Below are 22,747 nucleotides of genomic sequence, written 5' to 3'. Positions count from 1 at the left end.
AACATCAAAAGGAATTAAAAAAAAACAGACTTTAGAGGTTTAGTGCAGTCTGTAGTTTTATGGATGAACAAGCTGAGGCCTAAATAAATGATGCGAGTTAACCAAGATCTCACAACTGGTTAGTGGCACATCTGGAACTGGTACCCAGATGTGATTGTTAGTCCAGGACTCTTTCCACTAAACCAACTACGTTATATTAAACTCTACCAATGTCTCCAACACAGATTTCCAAAAATATAGTCCTGGGCAAATAATTATGAAAAATTTTGTGATTTAAAGAATGTTCACTCCTTCCCTTTTGCCCTTTTGGGAAAGAGAAAGCGTGCTTCATAATGACTATTCGTAAGCTTGCCTAAAACCGAAATACTCTATTTGAGTTGCCTCTATTTTTTTAAATGCAAAATCCAAACCAAAATTACCAAGTTCCTTTCTGAAATTTTTATCTTAAGGATCCAAAATTTAATAGAAATGTCAGATATAAGGAGTATTGTGATTTGCCAGGAAATTCTTTCTTCCAAATTTGAAGGAAGTCATCTTCGACAGGATGGTGGGTGTAGCTGTTTATACCCACCCCTGGCTTAGATTTATGATTTGAATTAGTTTTTTCATGTCGTTATTGTACGATGATGCTTCTGTTTGTTTTTGCTTAAAAAAAAAAAAAAAGAATAATCTTCAGGGCCTTCTTTGTATTTCTTATTGTGCTTTTAAGCCACAATTCTCTTATTTCTTTGTTTACCTTTTTCTTGTCTACATTTAATCATATTATGAACTGTTGCCATGAGTGAGTCCATCCATTTTGTTTCAGACTGAGTTCCACTCTATCCCATTAGCCTTGGCTTAATTTCATTAGATATATCCCTTGAGAGTCTACTCCTTTCAAAGTCATTATTAAAAATCAAGATCTTTTGTATCCTAAGTTAGCAAAACCTACTTTGAAAGGAAACTAAATACTGATTAAATATGCTCTCACCATGTGTTTTGGTTTTGCAGTAACAGAAAAGCTGGTTCTAAAAGATTGTTCTTCATAAAGAGATTACAGGAAGGAAAGCATTGTCATCAGTCAGTCATTAAATCCACCTGTCACTCTGTCAGATCCTTGCCTCCACTTCCTTCTTGTGTTGTACACAAACTTGTTCAGCCATCTGAGAAAGACTGGATGGAGAATAAGTGCTAATTCACTCTGTACATAGCTCAGCAGCTGTACAATGTATACCTCTGTTCCTATGTAAAATGAAAGGCCTCTGTCATTTATTAATTCCTTGGAGTGCTGTTGCTGCTGTGGCCGCATCTCTATCCACTGGGATATGGGGCTGCTCCAACATCCCAGTTTATGTTCCAACACTGGTGAAAAGCATGGCTTTGTCCTTGCACAGGCTTGGGCTCCACATGCTGGAGGTGTGACCTCAGACAAGCCATTAACACCAAGCCTCAGGCTCCTCCTTTGTTCAATGGGAATATTATAAGTTCCTACCTAGTAGGGTCATCGGGACATTTAAGTTAAACATATGAAACCCTAAGCATTAGGGTCTGGCATAGAGAAAGCCCTTAGTGTATGTTACCTGTCCCTGCTGTGACTGCTCTTCTCCCACAAATGGAATAATTGTAGTTATTTAGCCAACTATGATGATGGGTATTAGGGTGATCATCCCACATTTTGAAAAATTAAGTCTGCCCCAACGGAAGTACAAAGACCCTGAGAATTAGTTCCATTTTGTGGAAGCCCAGGGTAGAGGAGGCAGAAAAGTGGTTGATGAGCTATTGTAAAATTTGCATTCACCCCAATATTTAAGAGGAACAAGAGACAAGCCCTAGATATATTACTAAGCTTAGCTTAGTCTGTGCTCTGACAACTCTGAGCCCTCACAGGCCTACAGGAGTGGGAGTTCCTTCCCCCACTTGGGGGATAGTTATTAATCCTGATGGTGAAAGCTCTGCTCCCTCCTGGATGCCACCCATGAAGCAATGAACTCCCAACCACACTTAGATTTCTGGAAAAGAAAAGATCCTCAGAGCCCCCTGCTCCTAAATTTTAAACAAATCCAACCCTGCAGCAAAGCATTTGCAGAATAAATGCAGGTGAAGACTGGGCCAGCCACTTCTGCCCCAAATGTCTCCACCATCCCGGACACCTCTGCCTTGCCCTGATTCTGCCATCCATCTCAGAAGAGACCCTTTTGCTTTCGGAACTGAATGGAACAGCGTTAGTAATTCCTTTAGCCCCCTGTGTCCTCGGGGCCCCCAGGAGCAAAGTAATTGTTAGCAACTTCGATTCCCAGTGAGTAACCTCAACAACAAATCCTGTGTGGAAGTGCAGTGTCTTGAACCATCCATTTACTGGAGATTTCCCTGAGCATTCCCACTTCAATTCGTTTTTCTTGCTATTTTGGCAATTTAGTTGATACTTCTCTTTATTTATGTTTTTGTCTAAAAAGGAGATTTCCTATTCCTTTGGGAAAAAATACTGAAAATGTATAGGCAAACTACTATTTTCACAAACACAGGACATGTTAGGGTAGAGTGTGTTTGTATTTATCTGAAATCCAAAAGGAAATTTTAATTTTGCTTTCTTGAGATGTATACAATATGACCTAAGATATAATGTAATTTCAAATATTACATAACAATAAGAAAATACTTGAGAGAAATGGCTGCTCTTTTTTTTTTTTTTAACTTGGTGTTCAGGCCTTTGGTACAACCCTAGTAAAAAATGGTATTGAGAGATGTTGCTTTTTCTTTGATGAACACAAATAGCGTTCTCATGCTTCTGCTGCTATGCCCCCTATATAGAGTTCAGAATATAGAATTGCCTATGGGAAGAAAGCACCAGTACTTGTTCCTGAGCTAGGAGGAGAATAGTGCTTGAACGTATTGTGTAGAGCTTATGAAAGCCCTAGAAGCTGACTTCCTTCCTTGCCTAGAGAGAACCTGGGTTCAGAACTACCCACAGGCACATTCGGTGGGTTCTGGAAAGCATGGGCTGGGTTGCAGTGATGGGTAACCAGGTTTCCTTTTCCAGATGACCTTCCATCAGTGTCCGTGTTTGACAGAACTCTGCCAGTGAAGCAGATGCACGTGCTCGAGACTCTGGACCTTCTGGTTCTCAGAGCAGACAAAGGTGGTATCCCCTGCCGGGTGGCATGCTGTGGAGGAAGGAAAACAGTTGTCTTCTGTGGCCCACACCACAGGTCCCCGGGATCTGACGGCATAGGCTCTGCCAGCTGTTTCCTTTCCTGATGCCCAGTGCTTGGGATCCCTCAGTGGCCCCTTCGTTCTCTGGGGAGGGAAGCCGTGGCAGGGGGCGGTGGGGAGGAAAGGGATGCATACGTAATTGCATCGGTTAAAAGTGGTGTCGGGTGCCTCCCGAATTCCAGAACATCTCCAGTCCTAGTTTTCCTACACAGTCGGCCCTTGGAGGCCCTTCAGGTCACCTTACTTTTCCATTTAATCTCCTCCTCTGCCCTTTTTATGTCACTAGGAAAAGATGCTCGCCTCTTTGTCTTCAGGCTAAGTGCTCTGCAAAAGGGCCTTGAGGGGAAGCAGACTGGGAAGAGCAGGTCTGACTGCAGAGAAAACAAGTTGGAGAAAACAAAAGGTGACTTGATAGATTGGTAGATTCCATTCAATTCATTTTTTTCCCCTCATGCTGCCCAGATTTTGCTGAAAATAAAAATGAGTAGGAATTTGATCTTATTAGTTTGTTTTTTGTTTGGAAACATCACAAAAATAGCATCACTGTTTCCATAAGAAGCTTGAAAGCTAGACAAACACATTGAGGACTAGAAGAAATGCTAGGCCTTGCATAACAGGTTCTAGAGATGCGTTAAACTCTGTTAGCAAATCTGTTACTGAAGAAATGTTTAGAGTTTGGTTCCTGGAGCTCTCATTACTTTAACTGATGCCATGTAGTAGGTATGAAGTTAAGTTCACAAACTCTAGAATATAGGAAATAGGACTTCCTTTCCTTTCCTTTTTCCTTTTTCCTTTCCTTTCCTTTCCTTTCGGCAGAGTCTCACTCTTGTTGCCCAGGCTGGAGTGCAATGGCACGATCTCAGCTCACTGCAACCTCTGCCTCCTGGGTTCAAGCGATTCTCCTGCCTCAGCCTCCTAAGTAGCTGGGATTACAGGCACCCACCATCACGCCCAGCTAATTTTTGTATTTTTAGTAGAGATGGGGTTCCACCAAGTTGGCCAGTCTGGTCTCGAACTCCTGACCTCAGGTTATTCGCCCACCTTGGCCTCTCTAAGTGCTGGGATTATAGGTGTGAACCATTGCACCCGGCTGGGGATAGGATTTTCTTAATTTTCCTGTAACTCAACCTAATTTTAATATCTAGTCTCCGTTTTGCCTGGTATCAGAAATATTCTTAGTCCATTCACTTAGTTATGCTTAATTTCCAGGATTCCTAGGTATTGCCAAATTACCAAGGCCTAGGGGCTTCCACACCTGCCTGTCACATGTAGGGCATCATTTCTTTCTTCTGCCCAGGCTGCCACCTGTATGCTATTAACACTCACCACAGCAGAGAGCTGAGGATTGTGGTCGCAATTCGGAATAAACTACTACTGATCACAAGAAAACACAACAAGCCAAGCGGGGTCAGCAGCACCTCATTGTTATCTCCCCTGTCTGAGTCACCTGTTGAAGAATTCCAGTACATCAGGGTAGGTTTGCTCTTTAAACCATCTGTCTCCCAGCCAAGGTGCCATGAGGCAGACTCTGTCCTTCCACCCAGGGTTTGTTACCCACTGAGGTTGTTCCGCTGTTTGGTAGCCAACTAGGAAAACCCTCACCCTGGTGCTCTTGTTTCCCCCAGAAGACTAAAGCTACAGCTCATTGATTCCAGTGAATATCTACGGGTACTGTTCTAGGTACAAAGGACACGGCGATGACCAAAACAAAGTCTTCTGATGGGGTTTACTTTCCAGTTGACAGTTAACAGAAATAAGCAAATAAAGCTATGATGGCTGGCAGAAAGAAGTACTAAAAGTAAATATAGAGGAGGGCCAGGGAACAAAGGATAATAGAGCAGGGAGTTGGGAACGTCTGTTTCAGAAAGAATGTCCCAGGAAGCCCTCTCTGAATAGGTTACCTCTGAGCAGAGATCCAAAAGAAGTATGGGAGTGAGTGATGAGGATATCTAGGGAAAGGATATTCTAGGCAGAGGGAGCAGCCAGGCAAGGGCCCTGAGGTCCTATTGAAGGCACAGTCAAGAGCAGAGGGAACAAGGCAGGCAGGTCAGAGAGAACGGGGAAATATGCTCTTGAGCCCTCAGGCCATTGCAAAGACTTTGGCCTTGACTCTGAGTGAGATGGGAAACCATTGGAAGATTTGAAGCAGAGAAGTGGCATGTTTTGAAAAGATTGTGCTGGCTTCTGGGTAGAGGGGAGCTTAGGAGGCCAAGGGTGGAAATAAGAAGGCCTGCAACAAGACCAGTGCAGGATCCTGGCAAGAAAGGTTGGTGGCTTTGGTAGCAGGAGAGATGGGAAGAAGCAGTGGGCAATGCTTTCCTGCTTGCCTCAGTCAGCAGGATTTGCTGGGAGATTGAAGGGGAGCCTTGTGAGAGAAACCTCCTCCAGGCTCAAGTTCCCTCCCTGACGTCACCATCTCTTACCTTTTAAAGACTAGGGTACATTAAGGTATGGAATATATCTAACATTGGCCACTGAGATGGAGTATTTCTACTGGTGAGCTGAGAAATTATTTTTTGCCTAGAGTTAAAGCCTTTTGAATTATGCCTATGAATTTCTGCTAATGTTCAACTTCAGGGGACAGAGCAGCATGACAGTTAAGTTAAAACACCTTAAAATCTTGCTCTAGTTAGGTGTTAGCTTTCTTCGTATAGTGATTAGCTATTTTAATGCAGATTTACATGCAGCATATACATTTATGTAATATGAGCACTGAAATGACATTTCCTGAGTTTATATCTTAACTCTACCCTGTGTAAACTTTGTGATTGACTTCTAAGCCTCAGTTTCCTCACCTTTAAGACAGAATAGTAGCTGTACCTACCTTATAAGTAGGATTCAATGAGAACAGTGCCTAGCACATGTTAAGTACACAAATAGATTAGTTAGCAATTATTAATACTATCACTGAATCCCAGGACAAGACCAGACAATGTAAGGGATAAAGCAGACCATACTGTTGAGTCCATTTTGTTAAATTGTTTCCTGGCCTCGACCCTTTCCAGTAGACAGAGGCCTGAGTCTTGAGGACAGGTTATGGAAAGGAGATGTCTGATGTGACCCCTGGCACTTTCCTCTCTTGTCCCTTCTTCCCTGTAGCACAAGGCTCTGCAGGAGCCTGGAGAAGGTGGTCTCTGAAAGGAGGGAATGGGCAGTGGGGCTTGGCATGGAGCTGGCTGCTCTGTTCTCACCCGTCTCTTGTATCCTCACCAACCACACAGGAGATCTGTCTGTCCGACTCTCCCGTGGTGATGACCTTAGTGGATGGGCCAGCTGAAGAGAGTGACAATCTCATCTGTGTGGCTTATCGACACCAGTTTGATGTGGTGAACGAGAGCACAGGAGAAGCCTTCAGGCTCCACCACGTGGAGGCCAACAGGGTAAGCCAGCGTTTGTGGGGACAAGTGGGAATCAGAAAAGACTAATCATCGTCGTGTCTTCTAACCCTGAGATGCCATGATTTGGATTTCTTTAAAGTTATGTACTATTCATCACATCAGTATTGTGTGATTCACTATTTAGACTGAGCTATGTGAAGTTGCCATTTTTATAGGTCAGAATGGTTCTATGTATTATCATGTGACTGCCCTGTTTAGTTTTCAGATCTTTCCTTGCCACTCCATCCTTCCAAATAAAAGAGACATGAAGAGGCCAGGCACAGTGGCTCACGCCTGTAATCCCAGCACTTTGGGAGGCCAAGGCAGGAGGATTGCCTGAGCCCAGGAGTTCGAGACCGGTCTGGGCAACATGGCAAGACCTTGTCTGTATTTAAAATTAAAAAAAAAAAAAGACATGAAGAGTCAAAATTTTGACTGAATATAATAACTAAATAAGTGAGAGCATTTGTTAGATGATTTGTCCTGGGAGGGCACTTGGAGAATAAGCTTGACCTCTGAGGGACTGCAGACTCTCATTTTGGGGACTGGGTGGCCAGAGTGGGTACAGCACCCTCCCTACCCCCTTAAAAGCCCAGTAGGAAAGGAAGAAGGGGTGGAAACCCATTAGGAGAGAGTGAGCGGGCAGATCTGCCCTAAGAGTCTACACCCCTGGCCTGATACACAGAGAACAAGGATGTCCTAGTGTGGCACAAAATTTAGGGCCACCCAAAACTGCACGCATATTCTAAAGGTGACTGTGTGGGGTTTAAACCTTGGCGCCCACTGGACAGTGGTGAGCACTCACCACCCTGAGGCCTGGCAGCCTGTCACTGGCGATCGTTCAACACTGACACTGACATTAGCAGATCACAGAGCTCTTCAGCCCATGTATCTCTATGAGGCAGGACAAGGCCCACTGTCAGTGAGCCATTGAGGTTTGCATCATGCAGTGCAAGCCAGTATTCTGGCCTAGGTACTGAGGAAACCACAGAATGGGGATGTCAGCTCCAGGGAGACTGTAGTTCCTAGTGAGGGCTTCTGGACCCACAGGCTACCTCCAGTCCTGTTCAGCTAAATCAAAGAGACTGCGGAATTCTTCCAATTATGCTTTACAGTTTGTATTAATTGGAAATATGCTCCATATAAATATTCATTAAAATTGCTAATTACTATTTTAGGAAGACTTAAGACCTAATTAGAGCAAGATTTTAAGAAACAGAAAAATCAGAAATAGAAAAATCTAGATGTAATTAGGAGACCTTCTTGTCTTTAGCTGTTATTGATCACAGAGTGGTCTGTCATTTCTCTTATCTATATTGGTGGTGACCAGACTTGTCTGCAATTGGAGTCATCTGAGAAATTTGAAAAGCTACTACTGCCTGTGTTGCTCCTCCAGGGATTTCCTGGGTCTGAAGTGTGGCATGGGTTTGGGTATGTTTAAATGGTCCCCAGATAATTTTAATATTTAGCCAAGTTGGGAATCCCTGGTATATTTCATTGCTTTGCAGCCCTGGCTGTCATCCCTTGGAGAGCTTTAAAAAGATCAGTGTCTGACCCCAGGCCAAGCCAATTATATCAGAATCTGGAGGTGTGTGGTACTTGGGAGCCAATATTTTTTAAGTCTGCCCTCAGGTGATACTAATATAGACCTAGGAGAAGGAGTAGGTCCTGAAACTTCCTAATTTAAAGCTGAGAGGAATGTCACCCACTCCCCTCACCCCCCACCCCCCACTGCCTGGGCATCCCTGGACCAGCATGTCTTCCCACCCAGACTTCTGAGGAACAGGGGCCCTGCCTGGTTTGTCCTTTAAAAGTTCTCACCCCCTTGGCCAGGCGCAGTGACTCACACCTGTAATCCCAGCACTTTGGGAGGCCGAGGCGGGCGGATCTCCTGAGGTCAGGAGTTCGAGACCAGCCTGGCCAACATGGCGAAACCCCATCTCTACTAAATATACAAAAATTAGCCAGGCCTGGTGGCACGCACCTGTAATCCCAGCTACTCGGGAAGCTGAGGAAGGAGAATCACTTGAAACCAAGAGGCGGAGGTTGCAGTGAGCCGAGATTATGCCACTGCACTCTAGCCTGGCGACAGAGTGAGACTCTGTCTCAAAAAAAAAAAAAAAAAGAAGTTCTCACCCCCTTCTTCCTTCTCAAAGCTGTGTGAGCAGCCAAACAAAGCAGAAATGCCGTGGTGCAGCAGGTCCTTGTTCAATCAGTCCTTTTCCTGACAACTAGTTTCTTAAGACTTAGCCAGCTTTTGGTAGTGGAAAAGTCCTCACCTCATTTCAGAGAAAGTTTCTGACAAGTTCTATTTTAAAATAAATCATGCTTAAGTGGCTGAAAATTGTGCAGTTTACTTACTCATCAGGGTAGCGATAGATAAAAAATCATTTTATTAAATTTCTTTTATATGATCTTTTTATTATTTACCTATATTTGATGTCCTATAATTCAGTATAGGATTTCTTTTTCCTATGATTTGTAAAGACCCTGGATAAATTGGGTTAAGAACCATTTTCTTTGATGACTTCTGTGTTTTGTTTTTTGGATGGCTGTCAGGAATGACTCTCAAGTTTTCTGTCCTTTCTTCAATGTGCTTTTTAAAAGACAAATATACATTGGGAAGCTGAGATGGGCGGATCACGAGGTCAGGAGATCGGGACCATCCTGGCTAACCCGGTGAAACCCTGTCTCTGCTAAAAAATACAAAAAACTAGCCAGGTGAGGTGGCGGGCGCCTGTAGTCCCAGCTACTCAGGAGGCTGAGGCAGGAGAATGGCGTGAATCCGGGAGGCGGAGCTTGCAGTGAGCTGAGATCCGGCCACTGCACTCCAGCCTGGGCGACAGAGTGAGACTCTGTCTCAAAAAAAACAAAAAAGACAAATATACAAAGTTTTTTCCTAAGAGAAAAAAAAAATATTTTTATTTTATTTACTGAGACGGAGTCTCATTCTGTCGCCCAGGCTGGAGTGCAGTGGTGCGATCTTGGCTCACTGCAACCTCCAACTCCCTGGTTCATGCGGTTCTCCTGCCTCAGCTTCACGAGTAGCTGAAATTACTGGCACGGCCACCCTGCCCAGCTAAGTTTTGTATTTTTAATAGAGACAGGGTTTCACCATGTTGGCCAGGATGGTCTCAATCTCCTGACCTTGTGATCCTCCCGCCTCCACCTCCCAAAGTGCTAGGATTACAGGTGTGAACTACTGCACCTGGCCAAGAAAATAAAAATTTTAAGGAAAAAGAAAAAACCTTTCCTAGTGCCTAGCTCTGAGAGGATCAGCATGCACAGCCCTCCCGTGGTAGAATGGCGACAGCACGGCTCCCAGCAGGCACAGGTGCTTAGTCCGATGCACTCACTCATCTTTCAGGGAGTGTACTGTCTGGCTGGGGAGATGAGCCCTAAGAAAATGAAGAAGATAATGAGCTATATGTTTTCTAATAGCTGGTTAGAAATAGGCCTTGTGGGAACAGGACTAGCTTTTTACCATGATGTTCCTGCAGCTCAGCACCCAGGGCAGTGGGGACACAGCCTGGGTCATTGGAATTTCATCTCCATTCCGTCTACACTTACTGCCTGCCCGCCTCTGCGGGCACCAGTGTTAACTGGGCAGGCCTCGCTTCCTGCTGCCATTCCTCCTCTCTTAGGCAGGACCACTTGGTCCCTATTTCAGGCTTCTACCCACCTCGGGTTCTATTACAATCCTAGCTCAAGAGAGGAAATGTTTAAGAAGCACTAAAGCAACATTCTGAAAGTCACTGTCAACTTCACTGTACCAGTGGGCCTGCTGTGACCCACTGCCGCTGCTCTAGCCACCAGCACTGACCTCATTCCCAAAACCAAGGGCTCCTCTGGGAGGAACTGCAGGCGTGCTCATGGGATCTGGGTCCCTGGTTTATGGGAGGGCTCAGGTCCTCATCTTGACATCTGCCCAGAATCTGGTGGTTCTCAGCTGGGGGCTGAGCCCAGAAGCACAGGGAGGGCTGAAGGCAGAGCCAGCTAGGGGAGGCACAGTTCCCACTTCACTTGTTACAAATCTGTGTTTTGAATCTTTACAACCACCATATATTATTTGTTATCATTTTAAAATACCAATAAAATGAACTACTTACTACTTTTTTTTTAAGAGAGAGAGAGACAGGGTCTAGCTCTGTCCCAGGCTGGAGTGCGGTGGTGCAATCGTAGTTCAATTCTCCCTCCCTGGCCTACGAAAGCACTGGAATTACCGGCGTGAACCACCATGCCCAGCCAGAACTACTTATTTTTAATCAAACTTATGAAATAAAGATTTAATGCCTATGTCCTACGCCAGACCTGTTATATCAGGATCTCTAGGAGCAAGAACCCCGCCAGGCCCCTGTCCCAAGGTAGAGACAGACACCTGTATCAAAGCATAAAGTAGGTCTCATTGTGATAAGTGTTAATAAAGGTCTGAATAATAAAGTGCTGTGGCATGCCTGAGGAGGAAGTGGTTAAGTCCAAGCCTGTTCCTGAATCCTGGCCCCGGGGCTGAAGCCTGCCACCACCTGCCCTGAAGCCCAACTCTCTGAATATTGCCACGTTTGTCTGCCTGTCAGCACAGCGTTGGAGCCCCTTGGTAGACTTACTTGATGCCAAGTACCCCCTGGCATCTGTGGTCATTGTGCACAGATCTCGGTCTAAAAGGCTGCGTGAACTTCCTCCATACCTGTCATCACTACTACCCTCCCTCACCCCACCCCAAACACACACACAGGCCTTATCTCTAAACTGAAAGGCTGTCTAGTTCCACCTTTCCCACTGCAGTCAACCCTCCCATAATTATAATAATTGTGGCCACCATTGAATGGCCACCTCTGTGTACCAGGCCCTGGGTCAGAGCATGTCATAAGCATTATGTCTTGGAGGGGCTCTTCATTTCTCCTTTTTTTTGAGACAGAGTTTCACTCTTGTCCCCCAGGCTGGAGTGCAATGGCGCAATCTCGGCTCACTGCAACCTCCGCCTCCCAGGTTCAAGAGATTCTCCTGCCTCAGCCTCCCAAGTAGCTGGGATTATAGGTGCCCGTGACCACACCTAGTAGAGACGGGGTTTCGCCATGCTGGCCAGGCTTGTCTCGAACTCCTGACCTCAGGCCCGCCTTGGCCTCCCAAAGTACTGGGATTACAGGAGTGAGCTACCACGGCTGGCCCATTTCTCCATTTTTATTGAAAAGGAAACTGAAGTCAGAAAGAAGTCACTTATTTACCCCAGAGCACACAGCTAGTAAGTGGCAGAGGCAGGACTTAGATCCCAGCTGGCTGACTCCAGAGACCGTGTTCCCACAGCTGGTGGGGATGGCAGGTCCAGCCACAAAGCTGGTAGCACTTGGCCCCTCCTGTGGAGAAGCTCCCAGTCTGGCAGAGCAGACAGGGTGCAGCACGAAGCCTCTAGCTGAGATAGTGAAGTAAAACTGACATGTACAGGGGCGTCTGAGGAGGAAGTGATTCTAGGTCAAAGTGGTGGAGCCAGGAAGGTTCCTTTCTGGGGTCAGAGGGTACTCAAGGACTGTCCTTCATGTAATATACCCTTTGGTGCTGGTTCCTTATCTAAATAATGATATCAGCCAAGATGAGCATTTACCAAGCTCCAGGCCCTGTGCCAGGTGCTTAGATAAGTTACCTCCTGGAGTCCTCAAGCCAGTAGGCCTAGATATTCTTATTTTCTACCATGTTACAAATGAAGAAACTGAAGGTCCGAGAGGGGAAACAACCGGCGTGAGTGTGCACACCTCTGAAGTGATGGAGCTGGGACTTCATTTACTCCCTTGTCCATCCGATGAGTTTATTCTGTGCCTGCCACCCGCCAGACCCTGATCTGGATGCTGAGGGGCCAGCAGTGAGCAGCACAGACAGGCCTTTGCGTCATGAGCCTTAGATCTCATGGGGAGGGGAGCCACAGGGAACAAACAGACAAGAGAGCACCAGAGGGTGAGGCACGCTCTGCAGAGAGCCTAAAACACGGGGCATGATAGGAGCCATGGGAATTATTTCGGGTTTGACAACCCCCAGCTCTCTCCAATGCCAGTGCTGGAGCTCTTGGCCACTGGTCCTCACTGTCACTCCCCGCTGAGCTCCTACAACTTTTGCTTGAGGCATTTGCCCCATTATACCTTGTTTTGTGTACTTATGTGCTTTTCTGTTTTTTTTTTTCTTAAGGGGTGGAACCTCACCTTATTCCTTATTCTTTTCTGTATCCTAATGGCACTGAGTACAGTGCCAGATAATGACAGATGGGAGAGAACTGGGGGTTCCATTGGAAGGGACACCCAAGCCCAGGCAGTGGCACTGACTGAGGATGGCCAGTTGGGGCCTTGGCACCATAATGAGACCATTTAGAGGTGAGGGCTGTGTTCTGGTGACACCAGTGAAGAGGAGGGTCAGTCAGTGCAGGGCCAGTGGGAGGAGCACAGTGTGGATGGAAGGGCTGGGAAAGGGGAGCCAGCAGGAGCCCACAACATGGTGCTTCTGCGGGCAGGTCAGGGCTTAGCCTAGAACAGCAGCAGGGGCACAAAAAAGACACCTGAGAAAGTGTGTGAAGAGGCTGCTGCTGGACTTGGGTTGGAGATGGCTCTGAGACTTTGAGAATAGATATGCTAACAAAAAGGAGGAGGTTTAGAAGGAAAGCTGGTTGTGTGGAAGATAAAAAGCCAATAGCCTTCATTGAGTGCTCATGATGCGTGAGGCCCTGTGCTAAAATCTCTGCCTTGTCTCACTGAATTCCCATTACAATCCAGCAAGGTCAGTGTTCTCATTATGCCTGCTTTACAGACAAAGACCTAAGGCCAGAGACTAAGCCATTTGCCACACACCACAGAGGCAGTAACTGGCCTAGACAGGGCTTGATCTCCTGTCTGTCTGCCCAGTCTGTGCCCCTCCAACCCCCCAACCCCCAACCCACTACCTCCTGCTTTTAATGACTTGGATGTGGAATCAGTTGCATCTGAGAACAAATGATATAGTCTAGGGGCTGCAGCCCTGGGGAGAATGTGTGCCTGAGCCCGTGGTTTAGGGTTTTGAGCACAAAGTGAAATTTGGAGCTATGAAAGTGGGGTTTTACTAAGGAGAGAAGAGCCAAGAAATTGAAGAATAATCTGAGGTGGGAGAGGGGGCAGGAGGCAGAAGATGTCACCCGTCAGAGGCTGCAGAGGACAGGATGGACAGATGAGCAGTGGCCCAGGCCTTCGCTTGGGGAGAGGGAGATCTTGGCTGAGCTCAGAGGGTGGTTTTCCTGGAAGCACGGGAGGCCAGGCTCTAAGGGTTGAGAATACAAGTGAGGAAGTAAAAGGAGCAGGAGGCTCTTAGAGGGCTGGAGTTTTGAAAATCAAGAAGGACCAAGGACGCCATCAGGTTGAGTGCCCTCCTCTCAAATGCAGAAACTGAGGCCCAGAGAGAGGAGTTTGCCCCAGACCACAGAACTAGGTGTTCTGACACCCTTTTCATTGCACCATGCTGCCTCTCTTGACATGAAGAACAGAGAAAGAATAGAAGTGTGAAGACATGCCGTGGCGATTTTAAGTTGCACAGGCTTTATCTGTTGGAGGCAGAAGGATTGCCTCACTGGAGGTACGAGAGCGGTAAGGTTGGAAGAGAACCGGAATCTTAGTTCAGATGTTGGCTGTGGCGTGTACCAGCCAAGGGACTTAAGTGACTTCACCCTGAGCCTCACTTTCATCTTCCGTAAAATGATAATTATACCATAATGCCAATAATATTAGGTTGATACAAAAGTAATTGCGGTTTTTGCCATTATTTCCAATGGCAAAAACCGCAATTACTTTTGCACCAGCCTAGTACTTTCTGGGTTAATGTGAGAGTGAAATGAACAACTCATGTGAAAATGCTCTGGGAGCTGGAGCACAACATATAAACCTGAGGCATTTCAATAGAGAGAGGAGACATACCAAACACAGAGCTTCTCAACGGCTATGAAAAGATGATGAGAAAGTCCCAGAGAAGAAAGAATGGAGAGACTTTTCTTTCCTTTTTCTTTTCTTTTCTTTCTCACCTCCATTGTATTATAATCCCAGCCCCCGATGTGCATTGTGGGTGCTGGTGGGGCAGACATGACCCCGTGGCACCTGCATCACAGAGGGCCACGGCCCCCGCAAACGCTCACAACTTGAAAAAGTCTTTTCACAGGGTCAGCATCCAGCCTGCCCACTACCGTTGCCCATTATCATTGCAGGTTAATTTTGTTGCAGCTATTGATGTATACGAAGATGGAGAAGCTGGTTTGCTGTTGTGTTACAACTGTAAGTTAAGGATGTGCTTTTATCTTTATTTGCTAAAATGGACTGGTTTTTTTCTGGGCAATTTAAAAAGATTGTCCTTAGATTTATTCAGTGTATCATTCGTGGGTTTGTAATTGCCTTCCAGGAAGGAACGGAAAAATACCTTCTGCACACCAGGCCTCTTGGTGACACAGTGCAAGAACTGGCGCTTGTGGTGCTATTTCCAGGATGCGCCGGTGATAACAGTGGCTTCCAGTTAGGGGGCCCTTACTGTGTGCCAGGTGCTGTGCTCGGTATGCTGTGGTCATTGTCTCACTTGATTCTCACAATGAATGCCCGCAGCAGGCTCAGTTATTATCCTCAGTTTAGAGATGAGGCAACTGAGGCCTCGAGAGGTGAACTCGTTCAAGGTCTTGTGGCTACTAAGCAGCAGGGCCAGGGTTTGCATCTGGTGCTGTCTTGACTCCAGCACCCACAATTTTAACTAACCACTGTCACTATTCTATATTTTGCTGTTTCTCAGGTATTAATGAAATCAGCCTCAACCCAGGGTATCTGGCCTCAATTGGGTTAGTTTGGATTAGGTGGCGGAGTAGGTGTTGGGCAGACCGAAGGTATCAAATAGTATCTTTAAGGATGTTCAGCATTTCAAAAGCTAATATTATAATACATTTTCATAAAAAGGATTTTTTAAGGCTAAAAGAAAAGAAGTAAGCTATTTTCCTGGATAAAGCTGCCCAGTCTAACAAGACATAAAACATGTTTTTCAGCCTAGGATTTTATCAATTTAGAGTGACGATGCTGGGTCAGATGTTTTGATTAATCTTTGATTAATAAATAAAGAAAGCTAATTATTAGTAGAGAAGGTTGTTTTATAAACATCATCTTTCAAAATTAGAGATTTATGGGGAATAAGTTAGGAGAAGGTGATTGAACCTCTTCAACAATAATTGCTCTTTGGGGACATTTTATGCACAGAGCTGTGCACCCTCCTCAGAACAGCGGGTCTTTAATGGCCCATGTGATGAGAAGGGCCCCATTAAGGCAGCAGGAATGGGCCACTCTCCCACACCCCGTGGGCCAGGCCGCCACTGCTGCTGGTGCCCTGCGTCTCCAGATTTATGGGGACAAGGAGGGGTTGGGACTGCGTGGTAGAAGTCACTTCTGTAAGAAATTCATCTTTTTAAAGTATGCTCTTTTCACTTTATTGAGACATCTATGAGAATAACTTGTGGCAGAATGTTTTAAAAACTGATTTGGATTTTTTTAATCCTTTAACCGTGTGAAAGGCTGGAAGGGATTTTAGGTGGAAGAGAAGTTAAGAACAGAAAAATAGAGCAGGTTTTTAGAGAGGGAGAATTAATCCCAAACAAAAAGAGGGCATGGAAACAAATGTGGATGCCGTGGGCTCTGTGCCAGACTTGTCAGTGCTGACTGGAACAGGCCGGGCTTCTCATTCAGCGGCTGCTGCATCTGGGTCTCACAGAGCCCTTCCTCGGGAGTTCCATTTCCCATGGCTTTACTCATCTTCTGGCTTCAGGCTCTGACTTCGTCTCAGGGTGGGATCAGTGTGTGTCTGTTTTCATAGATCCACTACATCAGAAGTATCTTGACATCTCTGTATCTTTACATCCCAAGGTCAAGGCCCAGGTAACCTCAGAGGTTCCCATAGCCTCAGTCTTCCCCAAACCATGCCACTTCCTCCCATTTCTTTGGGTTGGAAATCTGGCTTTTGTTTTCTATATTTCTTTTTCCCAAGACATTGGGAGGCATCTGGTGAACAACCCCAATAAAACCAGTTGTCTCTCCCCACGGTCATCCAGGTCACTTCTCTAACTCATTCCTACACACACAGCACATGTGAAATTTGCCTGTTTAGTCTGTGTTCTTGACTTGATCACAGATGCCTGAACAATAAAGGCCCTTTTCAACAAGGTGCTGTAGAATGATAATGCTCTCCCCAAAATTTGAAACTGATTTGTATCATTGAAGTTTTTTTCTGTATTAAAAAACAAAGCAAAATTAAAAATAAATTTTAAGTGGAGGAATTTTTATCTCAGATATGTTAAAGTTGAAAATATTTTACAATGGAGATTGCAACTTTCAGTTACGTGTTATTTGAAAAAATATATTCACATAGTAAACTTTAGGGGAAAAATAGTATAAATAGTTCAATATGCTACTAATGTTGGGTTTTTTAAATAATTAAAACTCTATTTTTATTACCAGAGTCCATCTTTAACTGTTTAAAAAGACAAAGAAAAAGAAAACTTGGCTCTGCCCTTAGCACCCAGTAATCATTCACCTTTAATGCAAGTAATTTCAGTGCTAAGGGTGAACTCTTTTGTTTACTCATGATACTTTAAAGGTAATCATGCCAGGAAAACTAGAAAAGCTCGCCTAAGTGCCGCTTGTTTTTGATGCGATCATATTTAACCTCACTAAGTCTTCACTTCCAGATAAGTAATAGTAAGAATACAAAACCTGCTTCTCACAACTGTTTTGAGGACTAAGCAGGATGATACCAGTAAAGCCCATAATACATTGCCTGACATGACAAGATTTTATTTTTCCACTATTTATTCCAGAATCATCAGAGTATTTATTCAGAACTCAGTTTTTTAACCTTCATAGACTTTCTTCCTTTTTTTTTTTTTGAGGTGGAGTTTCACTCTTGTTGCCCAGGCTGGAGTGTAGTGGCATGATCTCGGCTCACTGCAACCTCCGCCTCCCAGGTTCAAGCGTTTCTCCTGCCTCAGTCTCCTGAATAACAAAGAGGCAACAGGATCCACAAGGTTGAAGAGGAGCATTCTGGCTGCTGTGGGGAATTTGCTGAAGGGGTAGGGGCAGGGAGACCGGGGAGAAGGCGACTGCATATGTCTGATGAGAGGACAGCAGCAGGACCAGAACTACAGCAGTGGAGATGCTGACAAGGTCAGGTCTGAAATGCATTTCTTTCTTTTTTTTTTTTTTTCCGGATAGAGTCTAGCTCTGTCGCCCAGGCTGGAGTGCAGTGGCGCAGTCTTGGCTCACTGCAACCTCTGCCTCCCAAGTTCAAGCGATTTTCCTGTCTCAGCCTCCTGAGTAGCTGGGATTACAGGCACGTGTCACCACACCCGGCCAATTTTTGTATTACAGGCACATGTCACCACACCCGGCCAATTTTTGTATTACAGGCACGCGTCACCACACCCGGCCAATTTTGTCCTGACCTCAGGTGATCTACCTGCCTCAGCCTCCCAAAGTGCTGGGATTACAGGCGTGAGCGCCCACCCCGAAATACATTTCAAATATAAGGACCAAGCGCAGTGCTCATGCCTGTAATCCCAGCACTTTGAGAGGCCAAGGTGGGCAGATCATTTGAGGTCAGGAGTTCAAAACCAGCCTAGCCAACAAGGTGGAAACCCTGTCTCTACTAAAAATACAAAAATCAGCCAGGAGTGGTGGTGCGCGCTTGTAGTCCTAGCTACTGGAGTGTCTGAGGCAGGAGAATCACTTGAGCCCAGAAGGTGGAGGTTGCTGTGAGCCGAGATTGCACCACTGCACTCCAGCCTGGGTGACAGAGCAAGACTGTCAAAAAAAAAATAAAAAATAAAAAAAAATTTCAAATGTAAGAACCAAGATCTAGTACTCGTCCCTCCAGTCTGCTGCTTCCCCTGCCTTCAGCTACCCAGCAGCAAGCACCAGCCTTCCACGGCAACATGGTATCTTCGTGCAGCTTTCCTGTTTACACTACTGGTTCTTTATTAAATGGTGTTCAGTTAAAAAAGAAAAAAAAAAAGAACCAAGCTAATTTGCTGATGAATCAAATTTGGGATGTGAGAGGAAGACAGAAAAAAAAGGAAGACTCTGCAATTTGGAGCCTGAGCAGCTGGCAGAATGGAGAAGACGGCTTCCTGAATGAGGAAAGCTCGGCCAAGAGCAAGTTTGAGGAAAAGCTCAAGAGTTCAGCCTGGACCCGTCAGTGCCTTCCCGTACCCCTGTGGAGATGCCCAGTGACCTGGATGTGCAAGTCCAAGGCTCTCAAGAAACAGCTGTGCCTGGAGCTCTTTCATTAGCATATAAATGATGTTTAAAGTCATGAAACTAAAGACATTACCAAGGGGAAGGGAGAGATAGAGGCACCAGCAAAGTACACTGAGGAGTGCCCGGAAAGGCAGGGATTACCAGGAGCCCGCAGGAAGGAGGGCATCCTCACCTGTGCCCCCACCGGAGCCGGCAATGCCTGTCTGAGAGGGACCCTTGGACCCAGCGAGGTAGAGGTCAGTTGTAAGACGAGAGCGAGTGTCTCTGGAAAGCAGGGGGGACGGGACACTTGTTCACAGGGGTTGCGAGGCAGTGGGAGAAGAGAAAGACTGGGAGCACAGATGATTGTTCAGAGACTCACTTTAAGGGAAAAAGAGACGTGGTGTAATAGCTACAGGAAGGGCGTTCAAAGGGTCTTTTTGTTTTTCTGAAGTGTGGGATAAATAGTAAGTTTGTAAGGCCATGGGGGAAGCTCCAATAGGGAAGGGAGGACTAGTGGTGCCAGGGAAAGGGGGAGAATTGCTGGAGCAAGTCCCTGCATCCGTGGAAGCCATCAGGACACAGTGGGAAGAGGGAGGATTGGCCACACCTGACAGCATCAGAGCCACAGGCGGCCGTGGCCGTGGTGCCCAAGGTGTCCTCTCTGGAGCGTTTGTTCTCTCGGGAAGTAAGGGCTCCCTTGACTGTGGTTAGCTTTTTGTCTTAATTCGCTGTGTCAGATACACAACTGTAAGACACTAAGATAACTGTTTTATAAGGCACAGTGGTCACATCAAAGGAGTCCCTAAGCCCCGATGGGCCAGGACGTTCCAAAAAGATTCGACGTGGTGGGAGAGGTGCTTGTTCCTGGAGCTTCCGATGGCGCTGTCACCTCCCCTGTTCCTGCCCCGCAGCACAGGCCTTGATCTGAAGCTCCAGCTTCCACACCTCTCTCTCCCACGGAAGTGGGAGATATCAGGAGTTTAAAAAAAGAACTGTTACACTGTACAGGATTCCGTATGACAGGATGCTGTTGAAAGTGTGCTGCCCAGAGAGAAGGGAACAAGGAAGCAGATGGCATGAAAAGAAAAGGGGACAGCCCCCTTCAGTGAACCACAAATACCCAGAAGGCCAGACCATGGCCCAGCTCTCTGGCCCGGACCCCAGGACCCGGCTGGCACAGTGCTGGTGTCCATAAACTTTGCTGGACTGAGCCAAACCTGTGCCCTGTGTCAGAAAGTCGTATCAGAGGCAGATCTACCCAAGGAGACTTTTCTGTCCCCACCTTTCTGACTTTGCTGTCTACTATCCTTTTCAGACTTCCTTCTCTCCCAGCTTCTGTCCCAACCTCTTGCTTTCTTTCTGCCCCTCTGGCTATCTTGTTTCAGTGCTGTGCCTTTCACAGTCTCTTCTCCAGTCATCCCTTAAACGCCGGCATTCCAGAGGGCCCTGTCCTCGCCTTTCTATCTGGCATGCTCGTTCTTCCCTGCACGCTTGATGGCCAATGTGCTGCTGCTGACTCCCAGCTCTCTCCAGTCCAGACCCACTGCTGAACTCTGTACCAGTGCATTGCACTCCTTACTATACAGCCCACTTCAGCAGCTCAAGGGCATCTCGGACTCAGCCTGTCCACCCTGAACTCAAGATCTTTCCTCCTCACACGTGCTCCTGCTCTGATGTGCCCCACCCCAGTGCAAGGGCATCACCCTCCACCCATCAGCCAAGCCAGAGACACAGTTGGCACAATTGACTTCTCCCTTCCTTTACTCCCCATCTCCAAGCTGTCTTTCCACACAGCTCAGATTCATTCCAAATGGCCTATCTTTTATGGACCAGTCACTCCTCACCTGGTCAGTATACCACACACAGAATTTCTTGGAATTTGGCTCCGTCTTAGAGCAACCCACCTCTCCCCTCTGCACTGCTGCTGGAGTCAGCTTCCTAAAACCCTAATGCGATCCTCTCACTTTCCCTAGTGAGGACCCCCTTCCCCAAGCCAGCCTCTGCCTCCCCCTGCCTTCCTTCACATAGGAAATTCCTATGTGACTTCCAGAGACTCCTGGAGACAGGGGAAGGTGTGCCCTGATTCTGTGGGAAGCACGGAAGGAGCTGGTGCAGGCTGTGTGCGTCACAGTGTTGGGTGACAACAGGAGCAGCTCACCAGTCTTGTTCTGAGGAAGAGGCTGAAGATTGAGGGATACATTCCCCATCTATTTACCTGCTAGCTGTGCCTTGGTTCAAGGCAAATTTTATGTAGAATATAAAATGCTATTACAGAAAAAGTGTCATAAGACTTTATTCAAGATTTTCAATGTCATAGTTTTTTATTTCATCATAACAAAGATATTTTAAATGTTTTTTAATCAAGTGAGTAACATAATAACATTGTATCATTATAATGTGTCATATATTTTGTTATCACATATAATTACATAAACGAATTTGTCAATTGAACAGAATAAAGGATCCAGAAATAGATTTAGACGTATTTGGTAAATTGATTTTTGACAAAGGTGCAAAGGCAATTCAATGGCAGAGAGTCTTTTTTAACAAATGATACCAGAATAATTGGATAGACATATGCAAAAAAATCTTTTTTTTTTCGAGACGGAGTTTAGCTCTTGTTGCCCAGGCTGAAGTGCAGTGGTGCGATTTTGGCTCACGGAAACCTCCACTTCCTGGGTCCAAAAGATTCTCCTGCCTCAGCCTCCTGAGTAGCTGGGATTACAGGCACATGCCACCACGGCCGGCTAACCAAAAACTTTCATCCATACCTCACATTCATTCATTCATTCATTCATTCATTTTTCTTCAAAGCATTCACTCATTTATTCAGAATATATAAATGAAGTACAATATATCAGGTATTATTTTAGAGGAGGAAGACACTATCCTTGCCCATCCCCATCCCAGGATTCTTGACACATAAACAAATTGGTGCAATGTGCTCTGTGCTATAGGAGATGTGTAGGAGAATATGGGTGTTTGTGGGGCTGGGGATATGAGAAGTGTTTCCTATAGGAGATAATATGTTTTTAGTCTACTATGTATTCTTAATCTGTATTTGTAAAACAGTGGTCCACATAATGATACCTGGTTTGTACACAATATTTTTTAGGGACAATAGTAGTTTTTATGCTGGTAAATTAAAATTATGTAAGAACTCTGGGACCCCTTAAGTTTCCCTGGGTCTTACTTTGTAAATTTTAGCTCTACATAGTGCAATATATGTTTACCTGAATGTTGAGACACACTAAGGAACAACACACTTGTTTTTGCATAGACTGGTGGCAACAGCTTTGGAATGTGTTTATCAAATTAAGAGACAAAAACACAAAATGAAACAGTTCAAAACTGGCTTTTTATTAGATCTGCTAGTTTTCTTCAAACTTTAAACTGTACCCAGATAATGGAAGCAGAGAACCTTCTGTGTTGATTGCCTTTTGGGAATTTTAACATTTGAATATACTTCCCAGTGTGGAAGCATGGAGTCAGGGGTGGACTCCAGAAGATGCAGGGGCTACCTAGCTATAACCGCATTATTATGAAGAACACAATTACAGCTGAATTAAATTTTGAAGACTGTCTTTGAGGATATGCATAGAAAGTTGTATGTTACCTAATAGATAATTGGTGAGCCTGATGTCATTCAAAAGCCAGAGAAGAAATATTCAGGCTGAAACAAAACTTGCTACTTTCTTAGAACAAAGAGAATGTACTTCTTGTTGGGAAGCTAAATCCTAAGAAAGAAAAAACAAATACTCCATAGATTGCAAGTCTCAGAGAATTATACTTTTAAAGTGAGTAAGATCAAGCCACCAGAGGAACCAGGGACCTTCCTAGCAAATGAAAAGAAGCCTCAAGTATTGCTATTGCTGTAGCGTACAAGCATCAGAGTGGATGTTTTAGTGAATTAGGTTGAGATCAGGT

The 22,747-nt window shown here is 45.5% G+C and overlaps 1 protein-coding gene across 19 annotated transcripts in view; it reads left to right on the top strand.

Annotated features, from left to right (window-relative positions):
- Positions 1–22,747, top strand: part of GARNL3 (GTPase activating Rap/RanGAP domain like 3) — a 172,112-nt gene that overhangs the window by 129,333 nt on the left and 20,032 nt on the right. For 16 of the 19 annotated variants that reach the window (XR_013405550.1, XM_015116802.3, XM_015116800.3 and 13 more), the window contains 5 exons: positions 3,017–3,115; positions 3,476–3,592; positions 4,487–4,662; positions 6,411–6,569; positions 14,767–14,833. Coding sequence is in view for 18 of the 19 variants with exons in the window: in XM_015116802.3 (XP_014972288.1) it covers positions 3,017–3,115; positions 3,476–3,592; positions 4,487–4,662; positions 6,411–6,569; positions 14,767–14,833 (618 nt within the window). In the remaining variant the exon portion in view is untranslated. The remainder of the gene's footprint in view (positions 1–3,016; positions 3,116–3,475; positions 3,593–4,486; positions 4,663–6,410; positions 6,570–14,766; positions 14,834–22,747) is intronic. The other 3 variants (XM_077967920.1, XM_077967921.1, XM_028834808.2) reach the window with 1 other exon arrangement.

Source organism: Macaca mulatta, chromosome 15 (genome assembly GCF_049350105.2).
Source record: "Macaca mulatta isolate MMU2019108-1 chromosome 15, T2T-MMU8v2.0, whole genome shotgun sequence".
Lineage (NCBI taxonomy): Eukaryota > Metazoa > Chordata > Mammalia > Primates > Cercopithecidae > Macaca > Macaca mulatta.
Note: the sequence above shows the minus strand (reverse complement) of the source record. Positions and strands in the feature narration are given on the sequence as shown.